This window comes from Paramacrobiotus metropolitanus, unplaced genomic scaffold (assembly GCF_019649055.1).
Source record: "Paramacrobiotus metropolitanus isolate TYO unplaced genomic scaffold, Prichtersi_v1.0 Parri_scaffold0000011, whole genome shotgun sequence".
Classification (NCBI taxonomy): domain Eukaryota; kingdom Metazoa; phylum Tardigrada; class Eutardigrada; order Parachela; family Macrobiotidae; genus Paramacrobiotus; species Paramacrobiotus metropolitanus.
Genome location: NW_026570231.1, coordinates 780,707 through 801,553, shown reverse-complemented (window position 1 = coordinate 801,553; position 20,847 = coordinate 780,707). Strand labels below are relative to the sequence as shown.

The 20,847-nt window shown below is 39.4% G+C and overlaps 1 protein-coding gene across 2 annotated transcripts; it reads left to right on the top strand.

Moving 5' to 3' along the window:
* Positions 1-650: 650 nt before the first annotated feature.
* On the top strand, positions 651-20,569 carry LOC129583595 (kin of IRRE-like protein 3). Of its 2 annotated transcripts, none has more exons than XM_055475450.1 (9): positions 651-1,080; positions 13,804-13,961; positions 14,047-14,232; positions 14,371-14,481; positions 15,775-16,095; positions 16,346-16,609; positions 18,395-18,946; positions 19,087-19,206; positions 19,621-20,569. In XM_055475450.1, the coding sequence occupies exons 2-9, from the start codon at positions 13,886-13,888 to the stop codon at positions 20,121-20,123; spliced, it is 2,133 nt and encodes a 710-aa protein (XP_055331425.1). In that variant the 5' UTR covers positions 651-1,080; positions 13,804-13,885; the 3' UTR covers positions 20,124-20,569. The 2 variants fall into 2 exon arrangements, with proteins under 2 accessions (XP_055331425.1, XP_055331424.1); XM_055475449.1 differs by lacking the exon at positions 651-1,080 and adding an exon at positions 6,251-6,663.
* The last annotated feature ends 278 nt before the right edge of the window (positions 20,570-20,847 follow it).

Sequence of the window (20,847 nt, the reverse complement as noted above, 5' to 3'; positions counted from 1 at the left end):
GTTTGTGCCGTTTAAGGTTACCCTATTAGATAAAATTAAAAAATTCATTTGTGTATTTCCAGCTTTTTGTTGCGAAATAGGTCTCAAACTTAAACGTTTACCGATGTTTTATGCATGCGGTAGAATGTAATAATTTTCAAAATTGCGTCTATACTCTCGTAGCTATTGTAAAAGCTGTAATAGCTTTGGAGGGCATTTTTTTCCGGTTTAAAATTTATGTATGCAAATTGTCATTGACCTCTTTGGATGCTGTATTCTAGAAGTGATGTGCGTAATAAGCTGATCTAACGAAAGCATGACTTCGGACACTTTCAACAGAATCGCTATTCCAAGTTTATACCTGTACCTATTGAGCTTAAAAATGATGGACTATCCAAACGTCATGTGTAATGGCACCGAAACATCTTGACAGACAGGCGATCAAGCAGTTCTCTATAAATCTTTAGTTGGCCCGAAGCTTCAAGCAACAGACCATATTTTAGTTCAACCAATTCACCATCACTCTTGTTTTATCGCTTGGTTGATGTAGGTAGCCGTGCTTTATCCATGTTGGAAAATATCATTAAATTGCCAATAAACTGCGAAAGTCACCTATTTAATGTTTAACATTATAACCTTTTTTAAGTTATCTAGTTAATTTGGTGCTGGGAAAGAACCAGTTTATTTTGGATATTCGTGCTGGAAAGACCATTCATTTCGTAACTAATAAGCTGAAGCAGTGCAATGTAATATAGTATTGTCTTGGTAGTAACAACCACCCAAGCGCGCTGACTAATGGATATTCCACAGTACAATCCGTATTTAATTATTTCAAAATGGGAATTGTCCAGTATTATCTTGCCAGCTTGAAATCTTGAGTTCCAGTTTCTTTTTTCATGTAGATTTATGTCCTCGTAATATAACGCAAATGAATTACAAATTCGTGAGCCGGTGCAACACCGCAGTTTTTTGAAAATATCTATACACATAATTTTCACCTTTATGGGAGACACCACCAGTTGGCACCATGGATCTTTGACCTGTTACTCTGTTATTCATGTATCACTCGTGATTCTCCCTTTCTCATATATCGTTTGCATGGTAAGAAAATCTGCTAAAAAACGAAAAACCGTTTTTCATTGTAGCGCTAAATGTTTCATAATGTTTCAATATATAGCAATTTCATCTAATGATTTACAAGAACGCGGCAAGTGTAGCACCATTCGTAGTTTCCATAAATTACTCGTTGTAATTAAACCATCTAATGTTAACCCAATAGGGATGCTTGTCGCACCAACCTGTAATCTTGGCATTATCTTGCAGTGGCGGATATGTGATTCTCTTAGAAACAAAACGCTGCTGCATGCTTGTATATATGATGTTAAATTTACGATTTAGTGGACTTTTATCGCACTGAAAAACTTTACTGCAAAAAAAGCGGTTTCCGGTCAATGCTCGGCGCAAGACTTCACCCCATTGTTATTACTTAACCTTACGCTGTAGTGTCTCTAGCTGCTGCCTTGCAAATAACCCACGGTCCTACACGTAACTAGTACCTTACGTGTAGATCTATACGCATGCACAATAAAAACTTAATTATTATATGTTATCATAGCGCACAACTAAATATATTGCACACAGTATGCAGGTATTCCTGAAATTCTTATTGACCACAACTTGACCAAGTGACCAATATAACAAACCATCAGGCGTGCTGCTTGGTACCGAGGTCGCCTTTTGATCGGTACAAAAAATTTGACGTCTGAAGATCATTATGATAGATTTTCATGCCGTGTTAACGTTTCGTACAATGGATGCAATCTGAAAATGAATCGCGAACTAGAATTACCTGCGTAGTTGGATACGGATGGTCACCTAGTGTAACCGCAGTTTTTTTATCACGCTTTATAGATATTATTAAGGCAAATGTGCTACTCCATTTGTAAATTATCTTCTTCTTGTCGCTGCTTGTGGTAGAAAGTGCATTTGCAAAGTGAAATTTTCTATTGCATCCTTATGCTTTAATTGCATATGCTTTTCGTAGCTTTTCATGAACCTTTAAGAAAATAAATTTTAGATCAAATGGCGAGCTATCAAAATTTCTGCCAAAACAATAATCCAACCAACAAGCAAAGTGCATTATTGCTCGGTTTTTATGCACAGCGAAATCTCTGCAAAATACTGATCATATATGAGACAATATTTTATAATACCTACTGTGTTAATCATGTTCTACTACTTGCTAACACGTTTAATCAACAAACAATAGCATTATTATAAAACGATCGCAGTGCTCTACAGTAACGACTTGATATTCCAGAGAGCTAAGAAAATTGTGCATTCAAAATTTTGACCATCTGGCATCTGGAGCCAATTGTGGGCTAGTTTCCTTTAGAATTCTGTACGTTTGTATTCACAGGCGGCTGTGATCAACGTTACAAATAAAGAATCATCTTCTTCCATTTTTTTGCCATAACGCTAACTTGACTTACTAATTGAAGTTGTAATCTAATGCAGTACCAGTATCTACTACTTTGTATCTCCTCGAATCTCCATTGTGTTGTGGATGCTGCCAGTGCGAGCAGGTATGATATCGTTCAGTGCTTTCGAAACCAATAAAGTTATACCAACAGTACTTTGCAACTAAATACAGAGTAGATAACGTCTGAAATATTGCTGTGCAGTTGAGAAAAGGAGGTTGTAATAAATGCCAGGCTAGTTTTTTAATTTGGATTGCAATGTATTCACTAACTAAGGTTATATTTTTAATATTTCACTGCATTTGATATTGCATTAAGTGAAGCGCATAGAAACCTATTTTTCAAACGACGATGGAGCAAAAGTTAAAGGCTTGTTTACGAAATCTTCGTGGAAGAGCAAAGATGATAGATATGCGAGTAATAATGTGTTGATTTTTCCTACTCACTTCTCACTATGACCCAGCGTGCAACGCAAGTTACAGCTGCCGCTTAATATTTTCCCTCATCGTAGACAGTCAGGAAAAACGACGGTATTCTTTGCGATAAAGAGCTTCTGTCAGTTGATTCTTTATGTAATTATAAGTTCTGAAGAGTCGAGGTCTCATTCGCATACTATGCGGAAAAAAAACGGCAGAATTAATGATTTCGACCAGCGGGTAGTATTATGTACTGATCACAATGTTAAATTACGGTCAAGCGACACGACAAAGACGATGTATACGGTGATTTTCACAATTTCGCATGATCAGATTAAATGACCAACCTGTTGGATGAATTTCTTAACGAGATAATACCTTGCAGGCATAGAAGTATCAAACACGATCGACACGAAGCATTGCTGTAACTCAAAAATAGAACTTTAAAAGCTTCTGCTTACCGATCGATAGTCTTGCATACCAATAGTTCAATAGTACAATTCATTACACAATTCGTAAACAAAGGTTGTGAATAATAAATTATAATAATTTACCTTTTATTGGTCAAAATTAATTTGATCGTGTGGCAGATACTCGTACATATAAAATGTGCATAGCAGAAATATGAGGTAACCGGTCATAAAATGCAGCTTTTAATTATATTTTTGTATACTTCGTCTCCCGCTTGCACAAGACTTTAAAAACTTCTCTAAAATTGAAAAGCGCAAAGTTGAATTTACTGGTCAATGCAAGTGCAGGCATCTCGTGTTTTTAATAAAGCACGGTTTCGAAGCATGCAGTCAAAAGTTTTCAACCTCGTAAAAAATGCGGTTTTAGACAAAGACCATGATGGCTAATAACAGTCATCATCGCATAAGGATGTATAATAACCGATAATCGTCAATGCTAATGTTCAGATTTCCGACTTAATTCGTAATCTGCAGTTCATTTTTTGCGCTCCGACAATTACAATGCGCAGTAAACTTTACAAACTTTCAGTCTAGTTTTACGTGTCAAAATTGTACTGCAATTTTTTTTATCCTGTTAATTTTATATGTGTCGTTACCGAAAACGCACCGATTAACAGGTATCGTGATGATCAGATCGTACGTACATGTCGTCCTATATCCGGTGAAATTAGCGCACATCTCTTTGTGTGATGCGTTGTGAAGGCACAGTATTAACCGCTCGAGCTATTGTCTGAAGGTGTCAAGCTGCACATCAAAACCGGTGTAAAGTTTGCTATTAGTGGATTTGCGGCATCCAAACAATGCCCTCAAGGTCAAACCATAAACAACAATACTTAGCCTCTTCAAGCTCGTCATATTTATTTGTATAACAGTGGGATGCTGCACTTAATGCACTAGAATTAAGTATCATTCACACGCTTTCTTATTAATTCATTAATTTGTAGGCTTAAAATTAATGCGAAATTGCGAGCTGTATATAGCTTGACACGTACAAGCACAACGTTTAAATAAAACTGCATGCGCAAGCGACAGTGTTTAAACGATGTCACAATGGCAAGTCTACCTTACGCTGCCGCTATCTTGGCTGTATTGTTTTTATCATACAAGTAGATGCTCGGCGCAACGGCATTGCCATTATCTCCATTAAATTAATGGGATAACAGATGGTTTCTCATCTCGAAAATAAGTATGTCCTATTAAACGAAGAAACGTAACAGCTTTCCACTGTTCGCACTATAAACCGTACCGGTTTCTTATCACCAGTTGACCATGCTTTGTATTAGCCGTTCGCGTGGGCGAGCTCGTTCGAAAACTGCGTCTATTTATGATAAGGCTGGAATGCGCAACTTAAATGTGTTTTCCTAATCGCTAAGTGTGAGATCGCTTAAGCATGCAATTAATTAGCATCTTGCAGTGCTTGCTGGAAATGGAAAGAGTGATTGCAGGTTTGCTATCTTGCGAGTGAAGAAAATTGAGATGTAACGGAAACACCCGACAAGACGCATAAAGTAGCGTACGCTTACAGTTAAGTGTGCAGGTAAAGATGTGTTATTGTTCTTCTACGATAGCAACAAGTCAAATCGCAGCTGGACGCTGGTTTTGATCAGAACTTAAGCGAGAAGTAGCGAATGTTTAATTGCACAACCCTAAACATTTTTATCTCGGCGAATGTCATAATTTAATTTTGGCATGCTAGAAAGGCCACGCACTCTTCTGCCTTAATACTGCGTAGACTGTATAAAGTTGTCAGGGTTAATATGGCACTGCGGGAGCCATGACGAGAACTACTCAAATCACACAAACGTAAGTGTGAGAACCTTAGGCGCGATTAATTCACTCCACTGACAGCGTATGTCTTTTTGTTCCGGCACTTTCCCTAAGATAGTCCGTAGTCTCCGTATCACGACCGTATGTATTATAGCTAGGCACATTTTACAAGCGTAAAGTACAGTAGTAAAGAGTTAATTGGTTATATGCAACTATTTCGTTACAAACTAACATTATACGGTACCGCGGGTACACAGAGGATGCTTTAATGGATTGCAATGCAGTTCATGTTCTGGGTTGCAAGCTTTACTTGATACAAATACTTAGTTCTTACTTTTTTATACGCTTTAATTTTGCATATTTTGGGGTGTTTCCGCAGTGCGAACACTTTGTGCAACGAATCTAAATTCTCGATTATCTTAAAGGATGCAGACTCAATAGGTCTCATACGTAAATACGGGGGTCTGAAAATTGGCAAAACAGTTTTTGCATTGCGCCGGCTTATGGTGATTTAATCCACAAGAACCAAATGCCACAGTTTGAGCAGAGAAATATTTGTTACACATCACACGTTCATTACACGGAGCAAACGCCAAACAGGTTAATATCAGCGACAGACGGTGTTTTTCATCCTCGAGAATTTGCTTTTCGAGAAAACTGAGAGTTCAATCACAGATAAAGTTGACGATGGGGAGACATTTTCATATCAACGCAAATGACCAAATGTGAAAATGAACTATGACATGACAGATGAGCAGTCGATTCTGTGGACACTGGCCCGCAAAATTTTATCTGCGTTATTGAAGAGTAGAAAAATTTACATTGACAGAAATAAGTGGCATAATGATTTAAGTCTCTTTGACAAAATGTTTGCATTTTTCAAAGCTGCACCCAGCTGTCAGCAGCACAGTCCAATAAACATTGTACGTTGTTTGTGGTATCCAATCGTGCAGCGGTCAGTGCAGCTTCCGGCCAATAGAAAATTGTACTAGCTTTAGTATTCGATACCACATAACTGTCTCGCCATGCTGCACGTTTTCCGTAGGCGTGGCTGTAAACTGGTAAACAGCGCCATGGAAATGCGCTTGTGCCGGTATGTGAACACTCTTCTTGATCAATACTGCTATTTCACAGTGAAGTGGCAACACTTTATTCCAAATCTTTGCTAACTATTGCTGTCCAGTTAGGTTAGGATCGTTAACTAGACGGTAATGAAGACTGTTTTATGTTCGCCCGGCCACAGCCAGCATACCGAAGCTTACATTGTCCAGACTCGTCTTGTGTGTCGTCCCCTAGACGACTGTTTTAACAAGTCCACATCCTGAATTTGAAGCACATTGTGTGGCATCCCCAGAATTATTCTTCAATTTGATATTGTCATCCATCCAGTTTAATTAGATGCCAAGAAGTGTACACACGGCTGGCTTATTTCCAAATCAAGGTTGTAGTGCCTATCGTTTACGTCCTAATGCAAACTGAATACTGTGGCTTACTGAACGTCTGAGGACAGATTTATAAATCCGGCGTTTGTGGAAATCTTGTTACGCACAGGTAATTTCGAAATCTGTTTTGTAAGTTACTTTTCCTTATAAAGTCGACGCGTAGAGAATTTATAGTCTACTAATAGTCTAACTGTAAGCTTCCCGTGATTACGCAGCGTATTTTAGTGGGTAAAAATTCCAGATTTGGCTCCCGCTTTTTTTAGCCGATTTTATCCAGAATCAAATCGCTAATTCGAGAGGGTAGTGGTCATTTGTGAATTTTATAGATTTCTCGTGAAAAATGGTAATATAAAAATTGAGCTTGTGCCTTGGTAAAATGCATAATTTCGGTTTTTACGAAACAAATCCATCAGAAACGAGAAAATAACCAACTTATAAGTAAGTATAAGTCTTGAGTTGTGCTAAAACGCCATGAAGCGTGTGTAGAAGAAGTACGCTATTTCTATAGTACGTGATAGCATGCCGGCTAGCAGTAAGCATACAAGTAGAAGATTTATTATTCATTTTTTATCATTTAGACAGGCGTGTATAAGTGCATACAGTCTTCGATAACGAGTACTAGTTTATTGTCGGTCTTTTTGAAAAGACTTTTATGTCACTTTTATGTTTGTCAATTTTAGCATATCTACATAAAGCGCTATATATGCTTACGTGCCTGACATAACCTCTGCGTGACTGACTCATGCAATCTATTTGGCAAGGTAAAGATTATCGTGACTAAAATTCAGAACGCTCAACCATGCATGTAATTACCAAATACGAAAACAGAAAAAATCCATCCACAGGAGAATAAAACTTCTCTCCTGCGAAGCGGAAAACGCTGCAACAAATTAGTCATTACAATATAGCAACACCGAAATATTGTGAGTGACTTTGACGTATTAATGGTCCAAAAAATCAGCGTTACTTCACTTTTATGGAATGTCATATTACAATATATGCGGCAACACTGTTCAGTCTACCTACTCTAGTTTGTTAAATTAAAAGCTTCGATTTATTGGTCGTAATAAAGTCCAAGTGATCTTTCATGAGCATACACTGTACCGCATACTCGCTATACTGTACACCTGCAGTGTGTTGACCCAATCAATCGTCTACATCTACATGTGCCCGGCATGTTGCAAGCGCATCACTTGATTTTTTTATGGACGATCCGTTTCTTAATCAGATCGGCGCTTGTCGTCTTGTCGCGCCAGATTGGTTTTTTGCGACGAAATGAATGTGTTTTTTACTGCTCATTCCGTCAAGGATGTGTGAGAAAATCCCAAGCATGCGTCGGCATGAGCGGCGCTATTCCTTTCTGCGCCGCCTGTAAAACTTCCATCAAGGCGCTATTTGCACGAGCTCGAGTATGCCACAGAAAAACTGAAGCATGGCAAAAAGCACAGTTATCAAAAAATCACAAAGTGTCAGTTGTCCATCGTCATAAGTTTTTATGGTACTAACACTGCTGCAGTTTGTGTGTGCTAACCATTGCAGAATGGCTTTACGTAGTACATCCGGTGGTAATACCGTGGTATATCTTTATGAGCTCACAAACATAAATTTATGGTTAATTGTCAAAAAATGACAACGTAAACATGTCACAAAGGAAGGAGTGCGCACTCCAATGGGTTTAACCATAATATATTATACGAATATTGTTGAAGTGAATTGCACATAAAAATAGCCCTCATCGCTGAATTAACGATGAAAAAATTTGCAGACGCAAAAACAAAATTAATACAAAATGAGCAATGTTTTGACTGTTGATATCGGGTTAGTCAGCGAGAACTAGTTAGTACGGTAGTTGGACGTCACGGAAGCTTAGAACTCAAGGGTTTCCAGCCTTGAATGCTTTGAAGGCAGATCACAGATGTGAAATTAACGGTAGGCTAAAAAGAAGAGTAAGAGCGCTACTAGTAGGTGTGGTAACAAAAATCTGAATATTAATTAATTGTCAGTAAATCCCAGACTCTTGGAAATAAATATTTTTTATTCCTGCAGTACTTTTCCACCGTCCAAGTCAACGTGCTTTTCAAAATTGTTAAGCTAATTCACAAGAGTATATGCATTTTACATTATCTAATTGTTTGTAATTTCATTAAAATAAGGTTTAGATTAGGTTTAGATATCCCGGTCGTATCTGCATTAATTAATATAATATTATTTGTATTTATAAGAATTATAATTAAATTATTTAGGGAATTATTTAACGTGGAATCACTAATCAACCAAGGGTTTTTCTAATTGATCATTAAGTGCACAACATATGTTTTGAAAGCACTTGAGCAGTTTCTGCGTGAGCCGGTTGGAGTTTGGAAACGTTGTTTTAATGGCAAACACTCAAGATTACTGTGAAAACTACAAGTTAACCAGAAGCTTAAGTTGCTTCTTCAAGGTGTCTATAAACTACGGGGTTGCGTCCGGTGCGCCAGCCAGCAGAAAATGTACCGTAATAAGCAACTTTGTGGTCAATCAAGTACTTTGCAATGGCAAAATCCAGTTTTCTATCGGACACGCGTGCAGACGACTTTATAATGAAGACGGATGTAGTTGGTTAAATGCAAGTATGCATTGTGGCCACTGGCTAAGGATCATTTTAGAGCGAGCATGTAACATTTGCGTAGTTTTAAATCGACGAACGTTTCTCTTATGTGCGCATTCCACCCCCAGTTATGGCTGCATGAAATTATTGAAATCCTATATTAACCCCGCTGTATGTCCACATCGTAGTTTAAAAGGCCTGTACAGCATAAAACCATCATCTTGTTATCATGTGTAATGATTGAATTTCTTCTTTTGTGTGATCTTTCTTAGCGACATTAAAGCAGATGTGTAAGCTCCGTACACCAGTTAATGCTGGGAATTTCTAATGAGAAACGGGAATCTTATGGTTAGGCTGGATAATATAGAACGCATTAGTCGGCTAACGTATGCTTAAACGATTGCTTTAAAATGTCCTGGCACGCTTAGTAAACACCCGGCTATGCTAGCACGAAGTCTAAAAGCGTTGTGGGACATCGTGTGCCATATTGAAAATTTGTGCCGTTATTATAATTTCATTCGCATGCAGCGAAATGAAATCCGTAACAGCTTACCTTGGCACATGACAATTCCTCTATATTGGGTAACTGCTTTACATACTACACAAATTTCAGACCTAGATCCAATATATAATCCATCGGCTGAAGGCAAACTGCTACCTTTAATCGCCGTAAAACTTAATAGGATTATTGCTCATCTTCACAATGCCATGTATTGCAATTTTTGTTTTTGTCTTGCGCTGTAAGTCTGCTTGGCTAGCTGCTGCTGAACCCTCCCGTTGTATGATGATTTAAATAGATGTGATTTGATGTATTAATTACCTGTACCGAAACGTGGGAACCAAAAATAGTCCTCAACTTAAGAACGCTAAAAGCCAATATCACTGTGCGATTTGTGATGATTAATTAGAATTATAATAAGTATTACTTACTATTTACATATTGAAATAGGATTAATATGGTGATGCAAACTACAGAATACACGTTTACAAGTTACCGTACTACTCATAGTATCAGACATAATGAAAGCGCCGACTGATGTCTACCTACTCTACACGTACGTAGTATTAAATTGGTCATGTTTTAAATAAATTGTGCATTGCATTGGATGGTAATGATGATGATGGAAGAATGATTTTGTCGACTATTTCTGGTCTCAAGAGTCCTGACCAAGTAATTTCGAATTTTAATATGATGGATGATGTATCGATAAATTAAGTGCTTCTTCTCTAACTTTTGATCGGCTTCCCTGTGAAATACTCTTGACATCGACAGACGTAGGATAGCTGGATGCACTTCTGAAATTGCGGAAATCTGGGAAATGTTAGGGAAATGTATACTTTTATGGATGTCTTAAAAGTGTTCTGAAATTGTGAAGGTACGATCGATGTTGTTATTTCTTAGTCAACGGTGTGATTATTGCAATAATTATATAAGTAGCAACACTAATTGATAGCCTAACAAATTTAAGCAAAAATATTGTAAAATGACATAAAAAGAAATAAAACTACTGTGTCTGGTAGGGCATTGCGGTCCCATTGTGACAATGCCCACTTTGAATATACAGTAGGTGTTCAGGCTGATAAGAAGAAGAAACGTTTGATTATTCCCTTGCAGTATATTACCACCTCGCTTGTATCAATATATGCAGTGTATAACATCTGTACAACATCTTGTTTACTCATTTCATCAAATCGTTTTACTTCATAAGTAGCTACCACTCATGAGAAATATTTTGATAAAATAAATCGTCGTTTTCTTTATATGAACTGTTTGATTGATAGATGTGTGTTGCGAAGAAAATAAAGGCGGCGTCTCGCAAAGCTGTATGTTTATGATGAGCTTGTACATGATGGAGATATGGCAAATCCGCTGATTCGTCTTTTCTCTCCGACTTGCTGCTGTCTTCATAATCCATAATGTGTCTTTTTTGTTGTAAACGAACAAAGCTCCAAATGAAACCCTCTGCTGGTGAACACAGACCGCGAACAACGTGGGCAGTATGCCCTTGATCAATAGAAAATTGACTGGCTGCATTATTTCATGTGTTGCCCTTCTTATTCCCCTCAAAGACAGTTCGATTCGAGGCTATTTATCTTTCTCATCGAGCCTGACACGGCAGGAAAACAGTGTTATTTCTTTATAGAGGGGAGTGTAATTATAACTTGTAAGCGAAACTGTGATTTCACGGGATATCAAGGATTATAATACGCAGCCGCTCGTTTGTCATAGACAGGGCGTTGCCCTGCGGTCTACGGCTGCTATTCCCGCATAACATGTTGAGTATGTTATTCTTCCCAGCGATGATCTGTGATAACGATTTAGTCAGGCTGTGTGGGGATTTGTTCACACTTCCGTTTCATATTTCGGATGCATGTGACGGGATGAATCAGGATACAGTCGGTTGTAGCAATGAGCAGGCTCCTTTTTAAATTGCGCTCGTGTCAGTCGGATATGCGCCTGCATAGTGTGGGTGGCGAGCAGCGTAATCGGCATGGCTTATCAAATTAGGCCACTAAAGATGCAAATCAAAAGCATCCCTAAGCGATTTTAAATCTGGGTTTTTAAAAATCAACTCCTGCTTCACTTGATTCCCCGGCTATAGAGCTACATCACATGTCGTGCATATCAATGCACTACTGGAGTCTGGAGGAGTTATTTTGCATGCTTAACGCGTTAGCCGACGTTATTGGCTATTCAGCAAGTGGATTTTTTGGAGCGTAATAACAGAGAAAATCGGCCATTTTCGACTTCACCGCCGATTGTATTATTGTCACCAATAGACTGTAATCAAGCATCAAAGGCTTGAGAATAATTGAATTTTTTGTCATGATATGGCAGATTGAAACAAGAACCAGTTTCATCCGAACGCCGGCATCGGTCCGATATACCAATAGGAAGGGTTGCATAGTGCCCACAGTGTTCATAAAATATATTGTACTAGATCTCGAAATCTTCCAGTTTACAAAATGCATGTTTTTCCCAGTTTACAAAAGAAGTAGCTGTATCGCTTTCTATAAGTTAGTACTTCCTAGTTTTGGATGTGAAGCGATGGAATAATAAATCTGCTTTGGACCTTTATTTTTTATCTTTAATCATATTCTTGCTTTTAAACGGTCAGCTGGCCGTAAATGACCACAGCTTTCGGTCCATTTACTATAAGACTCGTATATATGTAGGCTGAACAATTTTATATACAGTACCCCGGTCATATTATTTTGAGCATGTTATTAGTTGTGCTACAGCTATACCTTCCATTAGTGACCGCTGTATGGCACATATCTTCAAGCATGCAGGCCTCTTTAAATTTTAGCGTCTCTAATAAATGGGCTAAGTAACGAAACATGACATGCTCTTTAGTGATTGTCTGGTTTGAGCGCCGAGAGTTTGTAAGCGATATGAGCCAGTTAATAAGTACGGTGGGAGAAATGTTATTGCAGGAGAGGTGTCCATGTATAAGGGTCGGGGCAGCATTCGTGCCACCTCCTGAGCCAACTCTCCTGTAACCCCTATTGAACGTCTTACCAGACAACATTGTAATTATAATCTCATTGTAAAGAGCTATCGCCTGCAACCCTTTTCTTGTTAAGAGCATCGTCCTTAAATTTCTATAGACTGAGGTCCGGTGCAGAAATTATTAGTGAAAAGACCACTGCATTCCTAAGAGACAGGGGGAATTATATGCTAGCTTTCAGCACTAGACTGGCTGTCGCGGTGCTCATGGAACGCAGCGTTTCTCTTTTCCACGATCTTTTATAGTGGACAGAAATCTCTCATCTCGATGCTTGATCCTTATAAACTAAATTCAAAGCAACAGAGCCCAGCCAAGCGCACAGTGATCGAGAATAGCTGTAGCGGCGGCCACTGGCGGACACGACTGGCATTTAGTGCGTGCGCCTTCTCCTGACCGTAACTGCCCTCTGGTCATATTGACGCGAACGAACATCAACAATCTCAATGATCAATAATATCTCTTTTCTTGTCTTTGATGTGTGAAAAGAGGGAATGTGATGAGACTGGTGCAACTGCGCTCCTCATACATCAGTCCGTCTTTGCCGTCCTATGTACGGTTCGTACTTAGTTTCGGTCCGGTTAAGCGTGAATAATCGGGTCTGCAAACCGGAAACTTTATGCTTTCTGACCATAGAGACATACATCAATCTTTTCGGGCGGGGTTTAATATCCATTCCTGAATCGGTTGTACAACTTTTATCTAGAATCGGCAATTTGCTTGGGTATCTTTTTGTAAAGATGCTATTTTCGTGCCGCAAAAGTTGCGAATTTGTCTTTTCTCTGCCAGAAAACTGCAACAAAGCCATCGTTTCATGAAGAATTATGTGTAGCAATTTGCTTGAATACCATTAATAAGCTAACTCTCGGTTTAGCTTTTCCTTGACTGTCCCGTCATGCGTAACCACAGAGGCGTGTTATATATGATGAGACAAGCGAACCATATTGCACCGTCTCGGTAGACAGTGGCTGTCTTTGATTGAATATTGTTTTTCCCCGCAACATTTGCGCGGAATACAACTGGTTGGAAAAATTCTATGACAGATTGCTTGAGAGAGATTCTGTTGTGCTATGGAGGATGATCCGGATGCGCTAGCTAAAATAAACTCTTTACCCCTTGGCAAACAAATTTATTCTGCTGGTCTAATATATAGGTTATATGCTCCTGACAACCTCGACATATCAGTGTGACCCAGAAATTATCCGCTGACCAGATAGAATCCGATACGGCCCATCATGGTCAATTTAGATAATATCCAATATCTTGTGGCGACGCATGTGTCCTTTATCGTAACATTCGTCTTAATTGCCGGTAAGTGGCTTTTCGTTAGCCCACGCTTCTGAATAAATAGCCGATCATTTCCGGACCAAATGTAACAGTAGCACCTATTCTACAGAGGCACGCTCCGATAGCGCCAGGTTTATCGATCATCCGCAATCGGTCAGCGCACGGCTAGGAGAGGATGTGTCATTGCGCTGCACAATTTATCCACCTGCAATTGAAGTCTTATGGTTCCTTAATGGGTTTCCCTTGCAACCACTGCCCAACTCCACAATCGAGGAGAAGCAAAATAAGGCTACCGGTAAGTGCGCTGATGCTGTGGCATAAACAAACAGACGACGGACTAATTTAATTGGGTTTGATTTGGCGCCTGGTTACGTGCGTGGTGCACATAGCTGTAGGTACTATCGATTTATTTATCAATTATTCATAAATGCAGGTGAACATGAACTTATTATGAAGAATATCTCCGTACAACGTGATGGTCAGTACTACTGCCGACAACGCACCGAAGAAGTCAAGAGTCAGACAGCGCAAGTCACCGTGCTGGGTAAGTGTATCTGTACCTAACTAAATAAATATCAACAAATAAAATGCGATACACTGGAGGGGTGCCGATGGCCCAGTTGAAATTTGGGGCGCGATATAAGAAATTAAAAAGGCATGGGCTATGAAATCTCAATAGTGCACTTGAAAATTTTCAGCGCTAATGAGTATCCAGGTTTGTTGTGTTTGCTAAAAACTTAAAGGCGTGCAAATAATAGCCTAATCGCTCAACCGCAGTGTCTGCTTTACACGCTGATAGTTATTTTATAACTTGAAATATATTTTGTTTATGTCCACTGTATTTCACTTACATTATAAGAATAAACTATAGAATTAGATTAGTTTGAACGAATTCCATTTTTCCCCCACTGGATTGCAAACGGTATTTTATACCAGAAACAATACTTTATGGATCGTTCAGCTGTTTCTCCCACGCTTTTTTATAAAACCCCCACCCGCTCGTTAGCAGAAATTCAGTATAAGTGATTACAACTAACAATGTAAAAAGAACTCGAACGTGAAAATAAAACCTTACTCTGGCTGTTTCTTTCAGTTTTTTTCCAGTCTGCGAGTTTATACTTTAGTGAAATATTAGTACTGGTCCAGATGCCAAATCAATATTTTTTCAAACGAGCGTAATTATTTGCAAACTTTCTATTCGGCTTATTACGCGTAATATGGATCTCACTCTTTTTTGTGTACGATTACGTCTTATTATATACTTATAACTTGAATTTTCAAAAAAAGTGCTACGGCATGCAGTCTTTAATGAATGCTTTGTCGCAGTATAACGTGTTTTGCTATTACCTGAACAATGCTTATAAAAAATATAAGCCTAATCAGGAGAAAGACGGCGGCATCTTTAATTTCATGAAGTTACGAGTTTTTCTTAAGACGGATATATTGCTCGTTACTCTACTAAATGCGTTTCTCGTTTCCGTTGAAGATTAACCATTTGGATGTTGCTATTTGCTACTTATATAATTTTTATGATTGCTGGAATGTTTCCAGCATAGGCGATTAATAAAGGGCATATTCCGGCCTCATTGCGGCTTTTTGTTGGCCGGATTAAGGAAAATGAAAGTCAGTATTTGAGGGAGCCAGATTAGCGCATTAGCACTGTTACGAATTATTAAATTTCCCTTTAGCGCAATGTTGACACAAGACCGCCGACTCTTTTTCCCATCCATGACAAACATAACACTACAAATAGACTTGAGTCCATTTGATAGATGGGCTTTTATATGTGTACATTAGGTCGATAGATAAGCCACTTGTAACTTCCTGTGTTAATTAGTTGCTCCATCCCAAATCCGTCTACTTCCCTTCAATCCCGTGACCATTGTCCAGGAGAATGTGGAAACATCATTAACCTGTCACGTCGACGGAGGCAAGCCGGCACCAACTGTGCAGTGGTATAAGGATGATGTGTTGATTGAAACCGGTGTCGATACACATATAGCCAGCACGGATCTTACCAGCAAAACCGAGAACGTCACGAGCATGCTCAAGTGGACTCCGATCAGAGGGGAACATGAGAAGCGAATATTCTGCACAGCATCCCATACGGCACTCCAGGGAGGAATACTTCGAGTGGAAACCCAGCTGATTGTTGAATGTATGACATTCTAGGACTTCTTCGTGATCAGTGCAACAGGCGCCCACTTAATCTTCCAGATTAAAGTTTTATAAGTTTAATCTGACTTTTTTTTACAAAGTTCTATAAACTTATACTACATAGAGAGTTATCTTTTCAAATCTCCGGTTATCTAAACCTTCGCTTCTTATAGAGCGGTAGATAAACTGCTTGAAACAGTTAATGTTGTTAATTATGAGTAATTTCATTATGGACTATCGTTGTTTTTTAGATCCTCCAGTTGTTACGTTCGCCTCAGTTCCTAAGGTCATTAAGGAGGGGGATTCGGTTACACTGCAGTGTATTGTTGATGCCAATCCGTATATTGATTTGAAATTCCGCTGGAAGAAAAACGATTTGCCCATATATCCGGATGTCTCCGGAGGCACTTTATACATGGAGCATGTCCAACGGAGCGATCGCGGTACCGTCTACACTTGCGAAGCCACCAACAGGATCGGAACCGGCTCGGCGGGATACACGTTCACTGTGCAGTGTAAGAGAAAAGCCCATCAGTATGGCAATTAAAACAGCGTAGCTGTGCAGTTCCCAAAGAGTTATTGGGTATTGATGCTGTCATTAAGTCCTACCATACTGACTGGTTGCGTTTAAGTTTCAAAGGCTTAATCGACTTCCCATATGTCAAACCGAAGAAAGATTCACTTTCGTAGTGAGACAGGCAATTTATATTGGCCGATTTACTATTATCTAATCCCAGGAAATTAGTGACCTGAAGAAAGAAATGGTACATTCAATGCATTTTGATTGTAGCCTTAGTATTTTTGATACCTGAATAGTGCTGTATTTAATGAAGATGCAAAACTTTAATGTTGATGTTGATTAGCCATATCAGCATCCAGCGATATATTATATCTCTTATGCCATCAAGAAATTTAAGCTTATTGTAAATTTGTTTTCTTGCTCTAGTTTGGTGAAATTACCGAAATTGCGGCAGTATTTATGTGCAGCCATTTATGGAAAGCTGGCCACATTTAATTTGCCACTTAGAGATGTTTTTGTGATGATTCATGTACCTATCGGTCACCTGCAAGCCACACGTTTATTTTTTGTGTTTTTGGTAAATATGACCTGTCGGAAGTGCGCTTTGACACTTCGGATTGGCAAAAAACAATGTGACGGCTAGGTAATAGCAGTCGCAGCGGCAGCATCATCACAAACAACGTGCCGTTGACTGGCATGCCGAAAACAATTGACTGTACCCTATACTCGTTTTGCTATATTACAGCGAGATTTTTTCTTCGAAGAAGGTATTAGATAATATTGTGCAGGCATCAGCGTGCTAAACCAATAAAATCCCTTTGCGGTCGGGTATTTGAAAGGCCATGAACGGCTGTACGTTTAAACAAATAAATATTCAAGCGTTGTGTTTTCCGCATGGTTGATTCGAAGCAGGCATATCTAATGGAAAACATCAAGTGCAAAAAAAGAGGGATTATGATCCAGAGATATTTGGACGACGGACGCATCCGTCTTAGATTACATAATATTTTATCTACGCTAAGAACGCCTAAGTACTCTCCAGCTCGCCTCTGGGCTTCGTCCGAATGGGACTCTAAAAGCTTCCGGCCCATTTCCTGAGCGCGTAATGCGAAACCACTAGGACTTTAAAACGGCCCCTCATATGCATATATCCATCCTTATTTCCCATGAGTCATGTGTATTTTTATAGGCCAAAGGTTGCATTATTGATAAATGAGTACGTCTGCCGGAAAGATCGGCTTTATCAGTTGTTGCATAAAGGACTTTATGATTCACGTCAATTATCCGGGATGACTTCTACCTTTTCTGGATTATCGAACCCATTAAAATATATTTAGATCTCTGGGTACATTACCGTGAACTGTAGGAATTACTGCCGATTGCGTGGTGTATTGCTGTATAAATCGATTAGCTAAGGTCGTTCTTAGCTAGTGAATCATTGGCAAGAGCAGTGGGATGAATAACACACTTCGTCCAAACATATTCACGAATTAATTTGTCAAACTAACAATAGAAATAAGCCCTGTACGTACGCCTCTGTACAATGCAAAATAAATCACCCATTTAAAAGACCTAGCCAAAAAACAGTCTGGCAGCTTATTATAATTGCACTTTCAGAAAATTAATGATCCGTAGCGTCTTTTGCGTCTTTTCGATTGCTTTTGTTGACAATTGGATTGCTTACACTGAGCGAATGTCATGTTCTTACGGTCTTCGTTGTGTGTACTCTCAAGTGCATTTAAACACCGCATTTGCTGATTATTTGTTGATATTATTTCAGATCCGCCGGGTTTTTACTCCATGCAGGAAATTTACTCATCAGATCTGAATGCTGACACATATTTAGCCTGCAACGTTGACTCGAGTGAGCCAGCGGATATCATCTGGACACACGAATCATCCTCCCAGGTCATCGGTCACGAAAAAATTTTACAAGTGCACGCTACGAGTGACAGCGATTTCGGAGTGTACAGCTGCACCGCCACCGCTCCCGGCTACCCAGCCATCCGGAAAGATATCAAACTCCTAAAGAAGGGTCCCCCATTCATCAGTGCGGAAGCGTCGGTTTATGCTGGCCAGGAGGACAGCCAAACACAAATAAAATGCGTGATTAACGGTCTGCCCTTAACTATGCAGATACGCTGGATCAATCCCCAAGGACGCACGCTTCTCACCGATCAGCATGTGGAGATTGCACAAGAAACTTTATCTGATCGTGTTGTATCGCGACTGACAATTAAAAATGTCAAAAAAGACGATTTCGGCATGTACAATTGTTCGGCAGCCAATGCCTATGGCAGCAGTGACCGGTTGATTCCTCTGAAAGAAACAGGTTAGAGAGAGGCAATTTCGCTCGTGGAGTTTAAATCGATATTAGCGGCGGCGAGAGATATTTCCAGTTATCTGCACCGCTGAATCGAGATGGGTATGGTGTTGGAAAGTGGTAAAATGATTTGATGTTATTTATTGCAGACTGGATGCTGCCCATTATTATCGGATGCGCCTGTGGCGGAACGCTTTTGCTGCTCGTGATCGTTGCAGCCATTCTGTGTGTAAGATGTCGTTCGCATCGTCGGCTCAAACGCACAAGCGGTAGGTCACTGTTGAAGGCTATAATTGTACCACAAAATGGCAATCGTTTATTGAAAAATCCGGTTTATGAGAATAACAGCGACATCGTCAGCTGCGGCTATAACCGTATTTTGCAACAACATTTATCACTTTCAGGGTTCATGAAATTTCTGCGGTATTAAAAGTACAAATCTCCTTATCAAAAACATGAACCTATACATTTAGTCATTTAGTAGAGAAATAAAAATAATATTGAGAAAACATTCGAAGCTTACGCTAAATATGCATTAATCCCTGTTTTTCAAACCCGAATATTGCTTTGTAAATTTTTTAAGTTAAAAGAATTCTTAATGTACTGACGTCACTGTGGGTGTAGCAGATATCAGGCTGAGATATGCAGATCGAAGACTACAATAACTAGTGCATTTTTTACAGACACATCCGGAAGTACAACAACAAGCGACGATCTCGAGACGAAGGGTCCCAACGGCGGTGCAAACACGAACAGCGCAATACTGGACATGTACAATACCAGCAGTAGTGAAACACTGCATGACGGCAAATTACATGCCAACGGCGGCTGGCATTCATCCTTAACCCATACCAGCCCACAGGACATCCTGCACGCCCACCCATACACCATCCATGCTGATTATATGCAGCATAAAGATGCGCAGAATTTCTACACGCGCTACGCTGATTATGAACAAGAATACAATCCCAATACATTCTTGAACCTGCCGGCCATATATACACCCACATTGTCCATTGAACAGCAGGAGCAGGAAGGATCGCGAGATCCATCGCCTTACCAGACTTCCGGTCTACCCATTCGGCTTCCAGAACCACTTTATACCCAGCGCTTTCCAAATGGAATCAACGGATCAGTAATGATGCTCGACGCCACTCTCAATTCACGACTGGCCACTAATGTATAGACTGGACTATTCAGAAAAGCCGGATATGGGCAAAAATATTTGGAGAATCATTTCAAAGATTATTCAGAATTTTTACGCTACTCTTTTCTGTGTACCATGCCTGTATGCACTCGAGTCTCCCGGCATTGCCGGTTACGCCCTTATCTCGTTTTGTATCTCTTGCCAAGTATATGTTTTTTAGTTTCTTCCGACAGGCAGCAACAATTTGTACGTTGTTTGTATTTGCCTTAATTACTCCAAAGAATCTCACTAGTACTCTTGTGTAAATAGCTGGTGAAACTTTTTCTGTTTTTGTCCTGGGAAACTTCTCTGGTTGCTCAATAATTTAACAGTTTAATGCAGCTGATGCGATCGTGACCCTTGCTGTAAGCTGTGTTCTGCAACTTCTAACGCATAACATTTTCACTGTTGTTATTGTGTGAATAGCTCATAAAAGTTTTATTATATGCAGTTTGCTGACCGCAACTATCGATTTGAAACAGTCAAAGAGAAGGCATTGGATAGTAACTAATCGTATTTGCATGCAGATGGCCTAGTCTGTTGACTCAGTGATTTCCTTTTTCCATTCTGCATCAAAAATAAAAAATCGTTTTGCTAACTCGCATTAGAGGAACAGAATAATTGGATAATAACACTCTTCATCTTCGATTATTGTGTTGAGGAGTAACATGCCAGCGTACAACAGAAAGCAAGAAAAATTCGGCATTTTTTACAATACAGAACC

Coding starts and splice junctions, on each gene's coding strand:
- LOC129583595 (XM_055475450.1), top strand. CDS start 13,886: ATGGTCAATTTAGATAATATCCAATATCTTGTGGCGACGCATGTGTCC. Junction 18,947..19,086: donor GATTCCTCTGAAAGAAACAG/GTTAGAGAGAGG, acceptor TATTTATTGCAG/ACTGGATGCTGCCCATTATT. Junction 19,207..19,620: donor TCGGCTCAAACGCACAAGCG/GTAGGTCACTGT, acceptor CATTTTTTACAG/ACACATCCGGAAGTACAACA.